This window comes from Monodelphis domestica, chromosome 1, assembly GCF_027887165.1.
Source record: "Monodelphis domestica isolate mMonDom1 chromosome 1, mMonDom1.pri, whole genome shotgun sequence".
Lineage (NCBI taxonomy): Eukaryota > Metazoa > Chordata > Mammalia > Didelphimorphia > Didelphidae > Monodelphis > Monodelphis domestica.
Genome location: NC_077227.1, coordinates 734,938,588 through 734,959,831, shown reverse-complemented (window position 1 = coordinate 734,959,831; position 21,244 = coordinate 734,938,588). Strand labels below are relative to the sequence as shown.

Genomic DNA, 21,244 nt, shown 5'->3' with positions numbered 1-21,244 from the left:
GGGCATTTGCCACTCCCTGTTGGGGACGGGAAGGAGAAAACACTCTTCTCCAGCCTCTGAAGGGGTGCCGGGCAGCCAGGAGCGGACACGGCCCGCCAGCACCCCAGAGGCGGAGGGCGTCTACAAGAAGGGAGGCTGCTTCTCCTGACCTCTGCCCTTCCTCCGGCCCGACCACAGCCCTCGGGGCAGAAGGGCACAAGAAGAAGGGGAAGGGGGGAGCAGGCATTGCAGAGAGGCAGAGGCAGGCACCAAGGGGCAAAGCATGTTTATTGGGGGGTGTTCAGCTTTCTCTCCCGGCATCTTGCTCCATCCAAGCCCTTTTCCCAAGAGGATCTCCACAAAAAAGGGATCCAAGGCAGCTGGGCATGTGCTTCCCAGGGCTGAGAAGGACGGGTCCATGCTAAGGCAAGGGGCAAAAGTCAGGCAGCCTCAATCTTGGAACCCAGGAGTCTCCCCCAGCCTCTGGCCGAGTCCCGGCCTCTATCCCTGCCGCCCGGGCCGTCTGAAGGCCTGTTCGGACACGTTTCTCTTGGATGACAACTGGGCGTAGGGGAGGCGGGCACACGAGCCTCCCTTCCCGGAGTGCTGGCGGGGCCCGTCACAGGCAGAGACAGAACCGGAAGAAGTCTCCCTCTGCCTCAGGAAAAGATGATTGCTGACTTTGGCTGACGGTGCCCAGATATTGGAAATCAGGGCCAGGGCCACGTCCTCCCAGAAGGTAGGGAAGGTGGAGGGGCGCCCCACAGTGCACTCTGTGGGCCCTGCACCCTGGGCTTCAGGAAGCAGGCAACTTGTCCGGGCTTTGGGTTCAGGATCCAAGGAATGACTCTTTTGCCTGGCCCGGAGGGGGGAGGAGGAGGCTGAGTCCAGAACAAGGAAGGATGCCAGGCACAGGAGAAAGGGCTGGTTCCCCATCGCACCCAAGACCCCGACCTGCTTCTCCACCCTCTTTTGTGACAGCACCCACCACACCAGCAAATCTCTGGTCCAGAGGCAGCTGGGCCTGCCCCACCTCCCAGGTTAACGCTGCCAACGCCTCCAGGGAGATGCTCTCAACATCCTTCCTGAGTGAGAGGGATCCCTTGGGGACTTTCCACAAGGGAAGGAAGAAATCCTAACCTGGGGGTTCAGTTTGGGTACCCCTCAGGAGCCTCCCATCCCAGGCTCCAAGGTGCCAAACTGGCAGCCTGAGCCTTCGGAGCTGTTGTTCACTATCCACAACTGGGGCAGGAATGTCTAAGGGATCATCATTGCAGGCCCTGAGGTCAGTTTGTCCAGATGGCCCTGGTGGTACACTCAGAGGCACTTCCAGGAAAGGAGGCTAGAGAGGGAGGGAGCCCTGGCACAGGGCCTCCATCCCCGCTCCGCTCACCGCGGCTTGCGCTGAGCCTGCTGGAGACGTCGACTCAGATCATCAATGCGGACATTTTTGAGCTGGAGGAGATGTTCCAAGCGTCGCACCTTCATCTGAAGGACCTGAATGACAAGGACAGCAAAGTCATGGCCTTGCCTACTAGCTCCTGGGAATTGTGAACCATCACCCGACTTAGGGAAAGTAGAGGAAGGCCTGGACCAGCAGGCCCATTCCCACAGTGGGCCTGGAAAAGGCATTCCTCATGCATTCCTTCATCCACCCAATCCACCATTTATCCATCTATTCATCCACCCACCCATCCATCCATCCACCCACCGATCCACCCATCCACACGTCCACCCATCCATCCATCCATCTATCCACCCACCTATCCATCTAAACATCCATCCATTCATATATCTATCCACCTATCAATCTATCCATCCACCACCCACCCACCCATCCATTCATCCATCCATCCATCCATCTATCCATCCACCTATCCATCTAAACATCCATCCATTCATATATCTATCCACCTATCAATCTATCCATCCACCACCCACCCACCCATCCATTCATCCATCCATCCATCCATCTATCCACCCACCTATCCATCTAAACATCCATCCATTCATATATCTATCCACCTATCAATCTATCCATCCATTTACCCATCAATCATTTGACAAGCCTTTAAAGCCTATGCCAACTTTTACTCTGCACCAGGCACACAGTGGGGAGAACAAAGGCAAAACCATAAGAATCCTTTCAAAGAGTTTATATTCTCTTGGAGCGCTCTCTCTCTCTCTCTCTCCCTCTCTCTCTCTTCCTCCCTTACTCTCTCAGTCTTTCTCTCTTTTTCTCTCTCTCTCTCCACACACTATATATAGATTCATCCCCGTGTCTCTGTGCATACGTGCATATGTGTACAGAGTATGTGTACATGACATAATACAAGAACTTCTGGTGGGCCTCCAGGGCTCTCAAGCCCCTCCGCTGACTATTTCTCCCTCTAGATTCTCCTCCCCCTTTCTTAGCCAGCTGGCTCCTGACCATAAGTGCCTTTCCCCCCAGGAGTTCTCATCCCCCCCCCCCAACTGAAAGGCCTTGAGCCTTTCCTATCTGCAGCACTTGCACCCAGTGGAGGTTTAATACTTACGTGCTGAATGAATGAAGAGGATCCCGGGCTGAGGGGCCCAGACTCACCTGAACCGTCTCCTGGGAGGCCAGCAACTCTTGTTCCTTCTCAGCCATCTGAACTAGAAAGTTTGGTTCCACCTGCAAGGTCTGGCTATATGTAGAGAGAGACTTGCCTGCTCTAGGGGAGAAGGAGGGGCCCCTCAGGTACAAACACACACAACTCAGCCAGAAAAAGCCCTTTGCCTCAGCCTTGCCTTCCTTTCCCATCATTCCCAATTTACCTTGGCCTCCCAGTTCTCTCCATCTTTCTTCCCTTATCCTCCCAACTGGTGTAGCCCCTTCTCTCTCAGCCATCCTCATCCCTCCCTACTCCAGACATCTCCAAAGGGGCCAATGGTAATACTGGGTCAGGAAGGGGAAGGTGGCTCAGTGGATTGAGAGCCAGGCCCAGAGATGGAAGGTTCTGGGTTCAAATCTGACCTCATACACCTCATAAATTTCTTACCTATGTAACCCTGGGCAAGTCACTTAAGCCCCATTGCCTAGCCCTTACTGCTCTGCAGCCTTGGAACTGATGCACAGCACTGATTCTAGGCTAGGAGGTAAGGGTTTATAAAATAAAGTCAATGCTTGGGCAAGACTAGGGGACCCAACATGCTGCCTGACTCCGGAAACACACCCAGGAGGAGTCTTTACCTGAGGGGCCCAGCTTTCTGGGCATCCACGGTGGTTTGATTCTTCTGGGAGAAACCTGCAGGAGGAAGAACAGGCTGGAGGACAAGGGCACAGGCTCTTGGGTCTGCTTCTTTTCTATCAAGTCAGAGGACTTTGGGCTTCAGACACAGGATCCTCTGACCCTGCAGCCTCTCTGACCTCGTCTATAAGACTGAAACAGATCTGATAGTGAGAGTAAGTGGGAGGGGGGTCTGGGACCCGGCAGCCTTTGATCTCAGATCCAGAGCCTGCTCCTCTGTTGGCCCGCTTGGTCCTGCTTTCCTCCCCAAACGACCTCCTACAAACTACCTGCTTCAGCTCCTTCCGGATCTATAGCTTCCTTGAAATATTTTAGCATCGTATTTATCTGCTGGAGTTTGTTGTTGTTGTTTTCCATTGCGGTCATATTTGTTTCTTTGCTTATGTCTGAAAGTCTTTGGGCTAGGTAGGGTGATGGATAGACTCAGGAAAACCTAAATTCAAATCCAATCTCAGACACTTACTAGCTGAGGCCAAATCATTTCACTTTGTCTCCATTTCCTCCTCTGTAAAATGGGGATAATATGGCACCTACGTAAAGAGTTATTGTGAGGATCCAATGAGACAATAATCGTAAAGACCTTAGCACAGTATCTGGCACCTCCTAAGCATTAAATAAACGACAGGGTCGGGTTGTTTTTCCCCAAAACCTTTACTTCCATCTTAGAATTGATATCCTGTATTGGTTCCAGGGCAGAAGAGCGGTAAAGGTTAGGGAAAGGGGGTTGAGTGACTTGCCCAGGGTCACCCGGCTAGGAAGTGTGGGAGGCCGGATTTAAACCCAGGATCTCCTGATTCCAGGTTTAGCTCTCTCCACTGAGCCCCCTAGCTGCCCCTATAGGTATTTATTTGTTTACTTATTTTTGTAGTTATTATTATCAGTCCTCATCAGTCCTGGGAGCTCAAAGGGTAAGGAAGGCCCATGTCTGCCCAGACAGGCTAGCGACTCCCTGCAAACCTGGATCCCGTCTCTCCTTCTATGGGACCCCAGAATCCCAAAGGATGGCGAGGCAGAGGGGAGGAATCGCCAAGAGAAAGTCCCTGAGGAGGGGACCCTTCCGGGACAAAGGAGGCACAAAGGCTCCAGGAAGCAGGTTCTTCAGATGGGGTCTCTCCCTAGAGGGTGGGCATAAGCGATTCCTCCCTCCCTCCCCTTCCCTCTCTGCCCCCCCTCTTTCTGTCTCTCCCGCCTTCCGGTCCTCCCCATCTCTCTTCTCCCTCCCTCCCTCCCCTTCCTTCTCTTTCTCTCCTTCCCCCTCTCCATTTCGCCTCCTCTCCACCCCTCCCCTCCCCCCTCTCTCAGAGGCCGTGGAGCTGTGGGCCAGGCACAGTGAGTCGGAAGACTTAGGAGGTCGTGCCGGGCCCCGCCAGGGACCCGGGGTCTGACCCGGGGCATAGTTAGAGAGGGAGAAGCCGCCGAGGGACGTGACCGTACCCATATCCATGTAGCTACTGCCTTCCTGCGGACCCAGCTCCTGCAGGGAAACATCCACGTGGTCCCCCAACAAGCCCGGCCCACGGCCCCTCCTCCCTTCATCCCTGCTGGTGGCCAGGAGGCACCGCCCCCCCGGGACAAGGACCCCAAGCTAAAGCCCATCCCCCACTGCCCCCCAGGGCGAATACTCGGGGACCCCTCCCTTAAACCCTCCCCCCGCATGCTCTTCTGCCCAGAGTGCTAGAGGCCTCGGCCAACCCGGAAGGAGGGCGGGGCAGGGGCGGGGCCCAGGGCGTGGACCTGAGAGGAGCCAACCCCCTGTCTCTTCCGCTTCCTTTCCTCCAGCCTCTCCCGCAGCGGCTGCAGCACCAGCTCCACCACCCCGGGGGAGCACTGAGCGATCTTCTGGATCACGTCCTCCGGGACCGAGAAGTTCAGCTTGTGCAGCACCTTCCTGCGACATATCAGGGGCGGAGAGGGGCGCTCGCAGCCGCGTCACCCGGCAGGGAGCGCCCCGTGGACTCGATCCGGGGGCGGCCCGACCGCTCCCGTGAGGCACACCCACGGAAGGCAGCTGGAGAAGGATCCGAGACAGGACTGGACCCCCGCGACGAGGATCCTCTCGCCAGCGGAGCCCAGACTGGCCCCTGGACCCCAGACTCCTAACTTAAGGCATTAGTGGCCCGGCCAGTCCAATTCATCCCCAGAACCACCCCCACCCCGCAATGACACAGCAGAAAAGGGATTTCCAAGGCCCCGGAGTTCCTGGCATCCCGAACAACCTATTCTCCTTTAGGACCGCTCTCATTATTATCTTGGGGTCCACTAAGACCTCCAGTTCTTCTTCAGACAAAGACTGTTCCCCAACCATGGTTCTTCCATTTTGTATTTGTAAAGTCAATTTTTGGAACCTCTGAGCTTTTTTTCTTTCTGACATCAAGCCTCAGATGGTCCCTTTGTACTTTTCTCCCATGGTGCCCATCCTCTGAGAGACCATCAGAAATGGCCATCACTCCCTGCACCTCCCTCCCTCCAGTCTTCTCCAGGTCAAACATTTCAAGTTCCTTTAACTTATTCTCAGGTGGCACAGACCCCAGTGCTTCTACACTGTGGCTGCCCTGCTTTGGCTACTCTCCAGGCTCTTAATGGCCTTTTCTTTATTGAAACCTTTGCTTTCTGCTTGGAATTGATACTCAAGTATGGGTTCCAAGACACAAAAGTGATAAGGGCTTGACAGGAGGGTTAAGTGATTTGCCCAGGGTGTCACAGTGGGATTTGAATCCAGGACCTCCCCCTCTCGAGCCACCCAACTGCTCCTCTCTCTTATATTTGTGAGGTGAATTTATTGGAACCCGAAGGATAAGATTTTCTGATTATTCTCACTGACTCTTCTTATTAGATTGCAAATGCTCTGGTGTAGGGAGGTCTTTCATTGAGGCCATTAGCTCTGCTCCTGGCCTTGTGCCAGCTTATAAAACAGACCCAGAGGAAGCACACTCACTCTATGGAGAGATACGATGGACTTGAGATGAAGAATGAGCCAGACATTCTGGGACGGGGCCAAAGCAGGGCTGTGCAGACTGCTTAGAGGGCTGGGGGCTTGTTTGCTCTCAAAGGAGAGAGGGCTGGGAGAGGAAATAAATGCTTGTTCATCCAAAAAATTAAATTAAATGGGTTCCTAATATCAGCTTAATAAATGGAGATTTTTAGAGATTTTTTTTTTTACTAAAAATGAATGACTTAATTTCTCTTCTAAAGAGAAAGAGATGGAGGGAGAGGAAGAAAGTTTCTTCTAGGGGAAGGGGGGGAAAACTATATATACAATTCAGCTACATCTTTTTTTTTTCCCCTGATTTTTTAAAAACCCTTAACCTTAGGGGGCAGCTGGGTAGCTCAGTGGATTAAGAGCCAGTCCTAGAGATGGGAGGTCCTAGGTTCAAATCTGGCCTCAGCCACTTCCTAGCTGTGTGACCCTGGGCAAGTTACTTGACCCCCATTGCCTAGCCCTTACCACTCTTCTGCCTTGGAGCCAATACACAGTATTGACTCCAAGACGGAAGGTAAGGGTTTTAAAAAAAAAAAAACCCTTAACCTTCTGCCTTAGAATTGGTACCAAGAATAAGTTCCATGGCACAAAAGTGGTAAGAAGAGCTAGGCAACTGGAACTAAGTGACTTGCCCAGAGTCATGCAGCTGAGGTCACATTTGAACCCAGGACCTCCTATCTCCAAGCCTGGCTCTATTACTGAGTCACCTATCTTTCCCTACTTTCTGTTTTAGGAATAACTCTAAGGGAAAAGGCAAGGGGTAGGCAATGGAGGTTAAGTGACTTGCCCAGGGTCACCCAGCTAGGACATGTCCGAGGCCAGATTTGAACCCAGGGCTTTCCCACTCTAGACCTGGCAACCCATCCACACTGTGCCACCTAACTGCCCTCCAGCTGCAGTCAGAGGTTTAAACAAGGCTTGTAGAGAGACAAAATGTGGTTTATGATTTCTTCCATGATTTCAGTGGGAGGAAGAGAACAGCAGGTAGTTTTCCTGCCTGTCAGGCAAAGCTACATAAAGGCAACAAGATTATATCTGCTGTCCCATTTTAATCCTGGAAGTCTGATACTAGCCTAAGTCCGCTCTCCCAACAGAGACTCAGCCTTCTAAGACAAAAATAGAGCTTTTATATAAAACACAAAAGAAACTGTTTCTTTTTTGGTTCAGATAGATTTGAGATCGAATCACTGTGGGGAACTCCAAGTGTGCAGGATCCTTTCTGGGATCTTTCAGCAAAGTATGATCCTAAAAAGGAGCACTAAGTGCAGAGATCCATAATGTGTATAAGTCAGAGACAGGATTTGAACCCAGATCCCAGGTCTTCCTGATCCAAGGCTGGCTATCTATCACCACCCCATGCTGCTGAAGACAAAAAAAATGAAATCCAAAGAGTAGTACTGTTAATAGAGGGGGGTGGGCCACATGGCCCAGATAATCCAAAACAGGAGATGAATTTTTTTTTAATCCAATTGGCTCTGAAATGCATTCTCTAATTTTTTTTTCACCCAGAAAACATTTCCTTCACAATTTTGCTTGCCTGAGACAAATGGGTTGACCTTCTCTAAGATTCTAACAACAGTGTAGGAAGTAAGTAAAGGAGACAGTACATTTCATGGATCAGCTTTAAGAAGAAAAGAGGAGAATTTGGATACAAGCCCTGGGAGAAGATTCTGACAAGGAGAAAAAGATTGTGGGAGTTTTACTGGCATTAACAGTCACTCTCTCCTGTTTTGACTGAGTTGGACAGAGGTCTTTGCTCTGGCATTTCCCTTGGCAATCCTAATCTCATGGAAAGGTTAGTGATTCCTTGGTTTGAGAGTTTGCCTTGGAGTGGACTGACTGCTTTTCCCCTGAAGTACAGAGACCATCTGCCTGTGATCCATCTGCTAGAAATCCACTTGACTAAGGTAATCCCAAGGGTTTGTCACCTGGGGCTCTGGGTTACTTAGTGAGGCCAACCCGAGGCTTTAGATAATGGCTCAAATACATCTGTGAGTCCTTCCCTCATTATCCTTTTGATAATCCATATTAATTAGGTTAGTTTATAGTCAGATAGCTTTTGGGGTCTTAGATAAGATAGGAAGGGCTTGAGGAGATCAGAAGAGCAAACCCCAAGGGGTGGGGGTGGGGGGCTTAGATTGGTGGGAGGAGTAGATTTAGGCTGTGTAGATTTAGGACTTTATTTACATTTCCCTACCCTTAATAAATTTGTTATAAATTGCAAGGGTTGTGCTTTACTGGCCCTGGGGAGGTTCCTAGGTGGAGTTTTATCATCTCCCATCTCTCTAGGAAGGATTTTTATTTCAACAGATAGTGAAAGGCCAGAGATGGCAGGGTGAGAGTGACCAGAGAATCCTGGGAGATTGGGAGAAACCCATCCACAAATGACAACATTGTGGGCATGGAACGCCCACTCTAGGAGGAGGGAAAAGGATATTCCTCACCCCAGCTCTAAGTCCTCTGACCCTATTCCTGCCTCATCCACAGTTCCCTCCCAGTTGAGATCTAACCTTACCTATTCAGGTGCACCCAGTTGTTAACTTTCTGCTGTACAGAATTGGCTGGAACATAGTTATGCATCTCCACCATCTTAGGGAAGTAAAACTTCACCACCTCAGCAGCCAGAACTGGAGAGAACACACAAACACAGATAAAGGGGAGAGAGGTGGACAGAAGGGAACCCTATGGAAGAGAAGTGGAGACAGAAGAGGAAGAGAGAAAAGAACAGAAATGAGAAGGGCACATAAACAGAGAGCTGATGGGCAGGGACATCAAGAGAGAAATGGGAAGAAAAGGGACATAGGGAGGGAGGCAAAAGAAAAAAACAAGAGAAATGATTGGAAGGGAGAACAAAAGTAGAGGAAAAGGAAGATAAGAGGGATATAGCAAAGGGACAGTCTAAAATTGAAAGATAAAGTAGAAGGAAGAAAGGGAGGGGGAAGAATTAAGGAAAGGGAATGGGAAGAAGAGAAAACTGGAACAATTATTTCAAGAGAGGGAAGCTGCTGGGGGGCAGCTGAGTAGCTCAGTGGATTAAGAGCCAGTCCTAGAGACGGGAGGTCCTAGGTTCAAATATGGCCTCAGCCACTTCCCAGCTGTGTGACCCTGGGCAAGTCACTTGACCCCCATTGCCTAGCCCTTACCACTCTTCTGCCTTGGAGCCAATACACAGTATTGACTCCAAGATGGAAGGTAAGGGTTTAAAAAAAAAAAAAGTGAGGGAAGCTGCTGGCAGCCACAGACCTCATTCCTCTGGATAACAAAAAAAAAAAAAAAAAACTAAAAAATGGGGAAACTGAGGCTCCCCAGCTGGGTGGAAAGGGAAGCATCCAACACTCCCACAACTCTTAACCAAAGATCGTCCCTCTCCTTCCCTGCCCACCCAACTCCAAGTGAAACCAAAGGAAAAGTGTTTTTGTGGACTGCTGGTTTTTGTGGGGGTTGGCAGTGAGGTGGTACTGCCGCCTGCTGGCCAGGAACATTCACTTCAACCTGTTTTTCTGGAACTGTCCTACTAACCTACAGAGATCTTTGGGGCTATTCACTGGCTGGCTTCAAGGCTGGACTATAGGCTTAACATGCCAGGGGTCAGCCCATGGTGGCTCTTCTTCCCAAAGAAGGACCCCACCAGGCAGATTTCCTCTGCCCCAGCCTCTCTAGAACAATCAACTGACAAAGAAAGGGGAGAAAAGCTGAAGAAGATCCCCAACCCTTTCCCTCCACCCTCCCATGCCTGACCTTCATTTTCAAGGACACCGTTCCCAAGTCCTTAAAAAGGGGCTTGAAGAATGAAAATGTGGGCAAGTGAGGGAGAAGAGGCCAACAAAGGAGACATTCAGGAGGGAATGAAGATGGTAGGGATGGAAAGGAGAGGGAAGAGGAATGGAGAAATGAGATGGGAAATGGGGATGGTAAGAGAGGAGAGGAGAGAGAAATCAATCAGAGGATCATAGATCTATGGCTAGAAGGCACCTCGTGCAGGGGAGATGTGCTGAGAGGGTGAAGAAGAAGGATGGATGGATGGATGAATAAAAAGGATCAAGGACAGAGCTGAAGAAAAATGGAGGGATGGGAAAAGGATGGAAAAGAAAAAGGGATAGGAGGACAGGGATGAGAGAGTTGGGTGGGTGTTACAAAGAGGGATGAAGGGAAGATGGAGTACGGAGTAGGAAACAATAAATGGATGGATTAGTGGGATGTAGGAAGAGGGATGGGAGGAGCAGGGATAGAGGACAGGGAAGGAAAGGCATTAGATGAATGAAAGAAAGTGAAAAATGGAAGGGAGGATCTAAGGAATGGACGAAGTGGGGGAGCGAAATGGAGGGCAGGGATGGAGAAAGGAACGACTGAAAAAGGAAAAATGACAGGGAAGCAGGAAAGATTGTGGACAAGAATGAAGGAGGGAAAGATGGATGGGGGTGGGGTTAGGGCAGGAGAGAGGTGAAGAGGGAGTCGGATTGGGGATAGGGACAGGTCGGAGCTGGGAGTGGGCTCTAGAAAGCGAAGTTAGGAGCAGAGCTAGGGAAGGAGGAGGGTCTCGGGACCCCTCCCAGAAGCAGCCTCCCGGCCCAGGATCCCAGGAGCAATCCGGGGAGTGGTCCCATATTTGGGGGAGCCTCTGCTGGGCTTCTGCCCCGCCCACTTGGAATGTCGCCCCGCCCCCACCCCGGCGCCCCCTGTCCCACCTCCGTCACTGAAATCCCGCGAGAGGTTCCGCTTGGGTCGGGACAGGGGGATGTTGTCCACCCACAAATACAGCTGGTGCAGCATCTCCTCGTCCATGTCTCCCTCCATGAGCGCCCCTCGGCGCCCACGGTCCTCCTACCCTGCCCAGGTCGCGGCTCGTTCACTGGCCCCGGCCCCTCAGCTTCCGCCTCACCCGCGGTCCCCAGCGGCCGCCACTGCCTCCTGAAACCCGTGCCGAGAACCCCGCCTGGAGGCGGACATATTGTTTATGGAAACCATGGCAACTGGGGCGGCCACCGCAACCCCAGGGCTTTTCGGGAGTTGTAGTTCCCGCTGTGCTCGCCCCGCCAATAGGAAAGAAGGAAGCCGGGGAAGGCGGAGCTAGCCCTGGACTTGGAGCTGGAAGGGACGCTGCTGAAGACCTCACAGTGCAAGCACAGACCCCTCCCCATAAAGTCTAGGGTTGAACCCTAGATTCTTGGTTACCAAATCCAGGGATTTGTTGCTGAGGGAAGGAGGAGAGGGGTAAGGAGAGAAGCCTTACAACGCCCTATCTACCCCGAAACCCACTGGTTTGTCCCTGGAGCCTGAAATTCTACCATTAGAGTTTTCCTCTTTGGGCTTACGGTTCGTCTCCGGAAGGCTCTAATTGGACCTGGATTAGCCCCGCTAGCAAGCGCGCAGCACAAAGGAGATTTACACAAGGCTTTGGCGTTGATGGGTAATAGAATAGTAATATCTGTGATTTTATTGTAACAAGGAACTCCCGGTGAGGAAACTCCCTTTACCAATGCCAGGCAGCACCTTCTCAGCAGTTTACAACCTTGTTGGAAGGGGTTGGCCTCGGGCCTGGCTGGGAAGGAGGAGGACCAACGTTTACAGTCTTTTTATCCCTTCCCTCCTGCCCCAAGAACTCCGTGATTCAGTGACACCGGCCCCCTAGTGGTTCCCTGGACAGGACACGTAAGCCTCCTGGCTCCAGGCTGTCCCTCCCCCGGGATTACTGTCCCCTCCTGTCTCTCTGGGCTCCCCTGACTTCCCTGGAGTCCCTGCAGGAAGCCCTGCCCCATTTCCCCCTTCAGTCCTTTGCCCGCCTTCTAGTGACTTTTTCCAGTTTCTCTTGTCTATAACTTTGTCGGTACAGAGTTGCTTGCATGTCGTCTCCTCGTTAGACTGGGAGCAAGGACTGTTTTGCCTCTTTCTGTCTCCAACACTTAGCACAGTGCCTGGCACATAACAGGACCTCAGTATGTATTGACTAACTTGAATATTTGCAAAGTCTTTTACATCCATTACAAATGGACATTGTCCAAACTGAAAAGGAGGACCCTAAAACAGAGAATGGAGAGGGACGGTGCTGAGGACACACACTGTGGGAGCCAGGAGGGAAAGAGAAAACTCGTTACAGCTAGAGGGTTCTTGTGGCCACTTATTTAGGATTAGAGATAGAGAAGGAGCCTGAGAGATCATTTTCACTCATTTTGGGTACAATGGGGAAACTGATCGGGGTAGGGAAAGATGTGGCACATGGGGCATTGCACCAGGAGGATGGGATTAAACGGGGGTATGTCAACTGAGGGGCCTGGAAAGAACCCTGAAAACCTTCTTTAAGTCCATGATTTGGCCAGGAAGAGATCCCATGGGGAAGGATATCTGAAAAGGACTCAAAAGGATGAACTTTCCACCAAAGAAAAACTCTTCCTTCCAAAATGGGATGTCACCACCTCCATAACTACCACTGAACGGAATTATATGGACAGGGACTAAAGAGAAGCCTGAAGAGGACAAGGAGGAAGCTTGGCGTTTCTCTGGAGCTGGATAGACGTCAGGTCTAGGGTCGGGAGGACCTGGGTTCAAATATGGCCTTAGATACTTCCTTAATTCCCACTGTCTAGCCCTTATCACTTTTCTATCTTAGAATTTGATTCTAAGACAGAAAGTTATGTTTCTAAAAAAAAAGAAGAAAGTATTGGGCAGGGTGGGACCTATCTGGCTGGCTTTTTCCCAGAGAAAAAGGAAGCAATAGGACTAGCGATGTCAACCCTGGAGTCCAGGAAGTGGAACTACCAATGGGCTTACTTGCTAGCTAGTGACTTCCTAGAGAGGGAGAAGGAATGTTTGACCAGCTGGTATCAGCTTTAGCAGGGAAGAACCACTAGGAGAGACCTACCCAAAGAAGCATCTCTAGCCTCCCTGGCACCTACCTATTCTACCAGTTAAGATTCACTTAAAAGAGCACATCGGTCCATTAAAAATCAATACCTCTTGTGGTCTAGCCGGCCAGGCAGTTCTGTCTTAGCTTGCTCCCTTAATCTAAGGCTTTATCAGAAAATGGGGCCTAAGGGCAGGAAGCTCTGCTGGGGAACTTGGGAATGCAGGGCACACTCTTAGGGTAGGGCTGATAACAAGCACCTTTAATTACAGAAAGGAGGGACTTCAGAAAGCCAGAGCCTACTAGTCTGGGGGAGGAGAGGGTCCCCAAAGACATTCTTCCCCAAATTAGCACCCACCCATACAACCCAGAATTCAGAGCCTTCTTGGTTTCTACTGAAGTTTCTCCCCAGGCTAGGAAGTGACACCAGTCATACTAATCTCCAAATCAGAAAACCTGAATTGGCCCTATTGCTTCCTAGCAGGGCAAATTCAGGCTCATCCACTTCTGGTATGCCCCCTGGGTCTCAATTCTCTCTTCCATAAAGCGAAAAGGATTCCACTCATTCTGCTTGGCTCTGGAGGGCTGACAGATGTTTGGAGACTGAAGGGACTTTCCATTCAGTCCAACTCCACCATTTTTCTTTTTGGATGCAGAAAGGGATTTAACAAGGGAAAGATCCCAGAGCCATTAAGTGGCAGGTTTTGATCACAAGTCCTCCAATTCCACTGCATTCAGCTTGTTTTGATGGAAGGACAAGACTTTGCAAAGGGACAAATTTCAGCTGGACAGAAGACAAAAACTTGCTAGCAATCACAGCTGTCCCAAAGTGGAATCGGCTGCCTTGGAAGGTTTGCCTTTAATGGAAGTTTTCAGACACCGGATGCCCGTGGGTGCTTGGAGATTATAGAAGATTCCTCGTCAGACATAAATTGGGGGACAGTGAGGTGGCACAGTGGATAGAGCAATAGGAGAATCTGAGTTCAGGTCTGGCTTCACATGCTTCCTAGCTGGGTGAGCCTTGACAAGTCACCTAACCCTAATCTGCCTTTAAAGGCGGGGGTTCAAGGATACGGTGACGTATGAGACGGGTGGCGTTTGTCATAAAGGAAGAATCAGGCTGAGACGGGAAATGATTTGCCCACAGGCATACCAGTATCCGGGTGGATTCAAACCCAGGTCTCTTGGCTCCAGGTTCAGTGCTCTACCCATTATGCTGCTAAACCACAGACCCTGGCCCCAAGGATTCCCTTTGTGTCTTCCTACTTCCTCTTTCCTTGCTGAACATCACAGGGAATCTGCTGGGACTAGCAACGCTCCGGAGCTCCCAGAAAAGGCTGCTTCCACCCATAAGCAGACTGTAGTCCCTGAATTTGCGGGTCTGGACACTTACAGTCCCCTCGTTTGTTGGGGCTCCAGGAGCAATGCCAAATTGGGCCCTTGGGGGGGGTGCCTCTAGGCACCTGCAGGGCTGGCGAGAAGGGGCAGGAGCACCCATTCCTCCATTCCCTAGGACAGGTCATCCAAAGCAGGAATGGTCCTGACCTCACCCCAAGGCCATTCCAGAGGGAAAGGACCCAAGTTCCAATCTCAGAGCCACTTTGGCTTTGTAACTAAAGAAAGGGAACCTCTCGGCCTCTGTTTCCTTACCTGTAAAACAAGGAGAGGCCCAGAAGAGAAAACCTGGGGTTATACCCTGCTTCAGAAGCTTGGTGGCCCTGGGCAAGTCACTTCCCTGCCTTGGGCCCCCTTCCCACTCTCAGTGCCGAGCTGGGAGAAAGAAGAGCTGCCGGAGGGGTTGACCTGGGGCAAGAACTCAGCCAGAGGGCTGGCCTGGGCTCTGGAACGAGGATCCCAGGATGAGAGCACGAGGTCTTGGGGCCAGGCTAGAGGATTTCTAGGCCCCCCAGCTGCTTCCCTGGGTGACCCCCAGGGCCCGAGGAGGGGGGAGCAGCAGGGGTTGGGGGACTGGGTCCTGGCCACTCCCAGCCAGTTAGGACGGAGCAAGGAATGCCAAAGAACAGAACCCTGTTCAAGGGACAAACCCCTGAACAGCTGCCAAGGAGCACCAAAGAAGCAGGCAAACCGGTTTGGGAGAGGGAGCAGAGGGAGCGGCCTGCCCCCCCCTGACCCCCCACTGGCCTCACCAGGAGAGCCTGGGGGGTTGGGAAAGCAGGATGATAGATTCCAGGGCCCTGTGCTGGGCGGGACCTTTTACAGAGGAGGAAACCGAGTCTGGGAAGTAACCTGCTCCAGCTCACAAGGGTGCCACCTAGCAGGGGCAGGATCTAAACCCAAGCCCGGAGGGCAGTGGAGACCCGAGCCGAATAGGAGGCCTTGGAAGGGAGGGGAGACCCCAGCCCAGCCCATCTCCCCCCACCTCTTCCTCTTCCTCCTAGATGAGACGAGGGGCTATACACCTGTCCTCCCAGGGTCTTCCCACCAGGCCTTGCACTTCAATACTCTATTGCACTGCTGACCCCAAGCCTCAGTTGCTTGATCGGAAAAATGGACTTCCAAAGTTCTAACCCAAGACCAAGACTCCTCCGGCCTCCCTTCAGACTGCCTTCTATCTCCTCCCAACAGATCCGCTCCCTTCCTCCATGTTCCATGCTGCCACTCTGATTACACTGAGCTCCTTGAGGGCAAGGACCTGGGTTCAAAGGTGACCTCAGATAGGTCTTAGCTGTGAGACCCTGGGCAAGTCACTTAACCCCTTCTGTCTCCCCCTCACCCCTCTTGGAATTGATACTAAGGAAAGAGTTTCAACCCACAGAGGCCAGTGGACAGTGGGGTGTGCTCCTGCCTCTGGCTCCTCCGACATGGTCACCCCCAGAACCTCGTTCTCCAGGGCTGAGATGGTCAGAAAAGCCTGCCAAGTGGAAAGGACTGGAGCTCTAAGAGGAACAAGGGGTGGGGGGTGCTTCTTGGCCCCAGACTCGTCTACACTCCCTGCACCCTCTTTTCCTTCCTCCCTGCTCAGCTGTAGCACTCTGGGCTTGCCCAAGGACACACAGGGAGTGAGTGGCGAGTCTTGAACTCAGACCCCTGAAGCCAGTGTTCTTTACACCCATCCCAACCTTCAGCCCTCCCTGGCTGGACCCCAGACGCAGCTGCTCAGCAATTCCCTCTATCTGCAGGCCTTTCTCCTGTGGACCCCCCACATGGCCTGCGCCCTGCGGCCTGGGATCTCCAGCCACGGGCCAGGAAGAGGGGGCCGAAGGGGGGAGCATCTCCCCAAGAAAGGCCTGGCACACAAAGGACAGCACCCTCAGCTGTTAAAACACCCGACCCCCAGCAAAAGGGGGTGGGAAGGGTTTATTGAATTCAGACTAGGAAAAGAAATAGCCGGAGGGCAGTTCGACCCAACCAGGGACCCCCCCCTGCCGGTTAGGAGGCCCCCCCACTCCCCTGGCAACTTGCAGCAGTTGGGGAAGAGACCATCCGGAGAGAGAAGGGGGAGCCCGAGGGACGAGGCAAGATGTGGCAGCTTTGGGGTCCTGATCTAGCCCGATGGAGGCCCGGCCCGTGGGCCCCTCCTGCCCTTACACCTCACTACGGCCACCCAGGGGCCCCCCTGGGAGCCCGGGCCAGGAAGAAATGAGCCCTTGGTTTGAAAACAATATATCAGAGGCCAGGGAGGGGCGCCGGGAGGGGGGGGAGACTGTGCTTCTCTCAAAAGCTTCCCTTTGGGGCTGGGGGAGCCCTGTGGGCACTTGAGAAGGTTCCCTGGCAGGCAGGCAGGCCCTCCTCAGGAACCCGACTAGAAATGGCCCCCTTCCCTAGTGTGGGATCTCCATGCAGAGTGTGAAAAGCGAGAGGCTAAGGGGATGGGGGTCCGCAGGCCAACACCTCCTATCCGTCCCAGTCTCGGGCCCGGCCCCTGCCCCCAGCTGCCCCTGCTGCTCAGTATTTATAGGGCACCCTGGGGTGGGGCCTGCTCAGAAGGAGCCCTCCCGCTCTACACACTGCCCTGCCAATCACAGCCGGCATCCTAGCCCTGGGGGCAGCTAGGGGAAGGAGGGAGCAAAAGGTGGGGAGGGAGGAGGGGAAAGGGAAAGGCAACAGGAAGGACTTTCAGCCAGCTCCCAGGTAGACACAGGGCTGAGCCCAGGGGCACCGGGGGAGGGGCATCACCCAGGGGAGTCAAACCCCATGTTGGAAACAGTTCCCCACCCCCATCACCACCTGGTCCCTTCCATGGCAGGGCTGGGGTGCGCCTGGGCCAGCGTCCGGGGACAGCTGGTCAGGCTAAGTTCTGGTGTGCCAAGGCTCGGGATGTCTGTCTGGCATGGTTCTTTCTGGTCACATGGACCAAATCGTGCTCCAAGTGGAGAATGTGGCTCTGGACTCGGTCATCGATGGGGAAGGACGTCAGGTACCGTTTGACCATGGCGAAGTACGCCATGGCCTCTCCAAAACTGGGCACGGGCACCTCGTCGTCATCATCGTCATCCTCATCGTCATCGTCGTCGTCATCGTCATCGTCCTCCTCCTCTTCCTCTTCCTCATCACTCTCTGATTCCGAGTCCTCCCCTGCCTCCAGGAGCTGAACAGTAGGGCAGCCCTGCTCATCCTGACCTCCATAAGCCACAAAACTCCCACCTGCCTCCCCCCCACCTTGGGACCAGTCATCAGCCTCCAGCCCCTCTGATGAGCTCTCCTCTTCCTCCTCCTCCTCCTCTCCTTCTTCTCCCTCCTCTCCCTCTTCTTCTCCCTCTTCCTCGCCCTGATCCTCTTCCTCCTCTTCCTCCTCATTATCATCCTCCTCCTCTTCTTCCTCCTCTTCCTCCTCCTCACTCTTGACAGCCTCATCGATGTCCGGTCCAGGGCCACCCCCGAACCCGGCCTCACGGAAGCAGGCCGCAATGTCTGCGGGCTCCACGGCATCCCATGCGGCGGCCACAAAGCGCAAAGCCTCGGTGAGGCCCAGCTGCAGCCGGGACCGGTCATGGTCCTCCAGGGCAGCCATGGCTTTGAGCAGCAGCGCCTGTCGGTAGTGACCCTTGACCTGCTGGACAACACCTCGCTCCAAGGGCTGGAGGGTGTCGGATGGGAAGAAGGCCACTTGAACATGACGCAAGTCGGAGGTGTCTAAGGCTGGGGCAGCAGGTCGGTTGGCCAGCAGCAGGATCCTGCGGGATTCATCGGCCATGCGGGCATCCAAGGCCTTTAAGTACTTGGCTAGCTCCTGGGCAGTGACGCCACCCTTGGGGTTGGCTGTATAGTCACAGGGCAGGCCTGCCCGGGATCCCCGGGGCTTGGCCAACTTGCCCACCACCAGCGGGGGAAGCTTCTCGCTCCCATCTGCATTGGCACAGAGGAGCACGATGAGCCTCTCCGTGCCTCGCCGGGGACTGGGCCGGGCCTCCCCTCGAAGGGCGGGGGCCTGGTCAGGTAGGAAGTTGTACCACAGACTGGTCTCGGTGGCATTAAAGACGTCCTGCGAGGCATAGCCCTCGGCCAAGGAGGGCAGCAGCTCTTCCCTCCACCTCCTGCTGCCGCCACCACCACCACCATCTGCCGCTGGCACAGGGGCCGGGGCCCGAGGAGGAGGCGGCGGCTGGGCAGGGGCTGAGGGCTGGGACCGGCTCTTGGTCACCCCGTTCCTGGACATGACCCCGTGCCTGCGGCGGAAGCGGTCCAGCCAGCCATTGGAGGCCGTGAAGTCCTCCATGCCCAGCTCCTCGGCGATGCGCAGCGCCTTCTCCTTGAGGATGATGCCATTGACGGGCAGGCCGGCAGCGCGGATCTGTTGGAACCAGGCGATGAGCAGCCCCTCGAGCTTGTCATACGGGGACAGCTTATTGGTCTTGCGGCAGGTGGAGGCCACACCGAACTTGCGCTCCGAAGCCAGGATGGCGCGCTTGTTCTTCAGGATGGTGCTCAGCGTGGACGGCGGGATGTTGAAGCGCCGGGCGATCTCACCCTTGCGGAGGTCCGGGTTCTTCTCCACCTCCTGGATGATGTGGGACTTCTCCCGGAACGTCAGCTGCCTGCGCTTGGGGCCCATCGTGGCCGGCCCCCTCCCCCCGCCCCGGGCCCCGGGCCGGCCCCGGGAAGGGGCGTCCCTGGGGCGGGGGGAGCCCCGCGGCCCCCCGGACCGACGCCCGAGACAAAGCGGCCCCGGGCCCGGCGGCGGGCACAGGCGCCCAGGGAGCCGGCCCGCCTGGCCCCGGCCCGGACGCGCTGACCGCGGCGCTCGGAGGCTGGTAGCGGGCTGGCCCTGCGCTCGCCTCCTGTCGCTACTCGCCGCTGCCCGCCGCCGCTGCCCGCCGCCGCTGCCCGCCGCCGCTGCCCGCTGCACTGCGCTCCGCTCGCTCCCCGCGTGAGGCAGCAGCAGGAAGTGAGGGGGAGCCCGCCCGGGCCGGCGCTGGGAGCGGGAGGGGGCGGCCGAGTGGGGGAGGGTCTCCCCGCGGAGGCCCAGCTCGCGCGAGCAGGATCTCGCGGGAAGCAGTGCGGCCGTGGGGAGGGGGTACGAGGGCTCCAGCAGGAGCCCCTCCTCTCCTCCTCCCTCCCTCGGACGCCAGTGGCTGCCTGTAGCCAGGAGGCACGCCCCCTTCTCCTCCCCCGGCCCCCCCCCCCCCCAGGCCGCTGTGCTGCTGCCCCGGGCCGCTAGAGGTCACTGTGGGCTGCTGACGGGAGAGCGGGCGCTGGCCAGCCGGGGCAAGCGTCCCACCCTAGGCCAGCAGCATCCTCGGAGGGAAACCTGGGATGGACCTCCCCGGAGCCCTCCGACTCATCCAGAATTGTTTTCGATGAACATACATCCCTCGGCTGGCCCTCCCGTTAGAAAAAGGAAACTATCCCATTGCGACGAGCCCGCGTCTGCCGGCAGCACCGAGTGGCCGAGGCCACAAAGGTCGCCTCCCTTGGCGGCGGGATTCGTCGTTCTAGGAGCACCAGAGGCGGCCGGCTATGAAGGACCCACTGCCGCCGGGCGACGGGAGCTCCTTTAGCTCGGACCCTGCCCTCTCCGACAAAGCCCCAGGGTGGGCCTCAGGAAGGAGCTACCCCGGCATCCATCCCCGCTCAGGGGAGAAGTGGCCGCTGCAGCACGTAAGGGTGGGACCTCCGCCATGCCACCCGCACATTCTAGCGAGCCCCCCCCCCCATACATATAGCTGTATGTAAAGGGGGTAATAAATGAAGGGCAAGGGGCTCAGTGGGCTGAGAGCCATGTCCAGAGAAGGGAGCTCCTGCCTGGGTTCAATGTGACCCTGGGCAAGTCACTTAGCCAACCACCGTCTAACCCTTACTCTCTTCTGCCTCTGCCTTGGAACTAATACACGGTATTGGTTCTAAAAAGATAAAAGTTTGAATTAATAAACAAATTGGGAGTTACGAGCAGCTGGGGGAATCCGGAAAGGCTTCCTGTAAGAGATGGCCAAGTAAGTAGGAGAAAGAATGAGAGTTAAAAAGTAAAGATTTAACCTTGACCTGAGGAAAAACTTCCTAAAACATCTGTGTTCATCCGTGGAAAAGATGGGGCCATGGCCTCCTTGCTTTTCTGGCCAGAAAATTGTATTCTGTCCCTATAATCATCCTGGACTCTTAACAGGCCAGCTTTGGCCTTATCTTTCCTTGGTTCCAGGTCTCCATAGTGTGTGTGTGTGTGTGTGTGTGTGTGTGTGTGTGTGTGTGTGTGTGTGTGTGTGTGTGTGTGTGTGTGTATACACTGTGAAGACCTATTTTTATGGAGATCTACATATATACACATGTACATATATTTATTTCATTAAATATTTCAATTCTATGTAAAAAAATTTTAACATTAAATTTTTAAAATTTCAAGTTCCAGATTCTCTTCCTCCCTCCCATTGATTGAGAAGGCAAGCAAAATGATCTCAGTTATATACGGGAAGTCACATAAAATATATTTTCATATTTGTTGTCATTTAGTTGTATCCAACTCTTCATGATTCCATTTGAAATTTCTGAGATGTTTTCCTTCCAGCTCACTTTATATTATATCTTATTTATGTTATTATGTTTTTATATTTATGGATTTATTATATTGTATTTCTATTTCTATTATATATTTTTGAGTTTTCAATAGGTTTGCCATTTCCTTCCAGCTCATTTTACATCTTATTTATATTATTATGTTTTTATATTTATGGATTTATTATGTTATATTTCTATTTATATTATATATTTCTGAGTTTTCAAGAG

The 21,244-nt window shown here is 53.7% G+C and overlaps 2 protein-coding genes across 7 annotated transcripts; both read right to left on the bottom strand.

Moving 5' to 3' along the window:
- Nucleotides 1–248: 248 nt before the first annotated feature.
- On the bottom strand, nucleotides 249–11,275 carry SPEF1 (sperm flagellar 1). Of its 6 annotated transcripts, none has more exons than XM_056813776.1 (8): nucleotides 11,057–11,275; nucleotides 8,747–8,858; nucleotides 4,986–5,139; nucleotides 4,686–4,725; nucleotides 3,194–3,248; nucleotides 2,564–2,675; nucleotides 1,373–1,476; nucleotides 249–835 (listed from the first exon to the last, which is right to left on the bottom strand). In XM_056813776.1, the coding sequence occupies exons 2-8, from the start codon at nucleotides 8,818–8,820 to the stop codon at nucleotides 481–483; spliced, it is 894 nt and encodes a 297-aa protein (XP_056669754.1). In that variant the 5' UTR covers nucleotides 8,821–8,858; nucleotides 11,057–11,275; the 3' UTR covers nucleotides 249–480. The 6 variants fall into 6 exon arrangements, with proteins under 6 accessions (XP_056669754.1, XP_056669745.1, XP_056669751.1 ...); XM_056813767.1 differs by having other exon boundaries at nucleotides 10,917–11,179; XM_056813773.1 differs by having other exon boundaries at nucleotides 5,001–5,139; nucleotides 10,917–11,179.
- Nucleotides 11,276–16,345: 5,070 nt separating this feature from the next.
- Nucleotides 16,346–19,519, bottom strand: CENPB (centromere protein B). Its single transcript, XM_001380421.5, has one exon. The coding sequence runs from the start codon at nucleotides 19,080–19,082 to the stop codon at nucleotides 17,316–17,318; it is 1,767 nt and encodes a 588-aa protein (XP_001380458.2). The 5' UTR covers nucleotides 19,083–19,519; the 3' UTR covers nucleotides 16,346–17,315.
- Nucleotides 19,520–21,244: the final 1,725 nt, after the last annotated feature.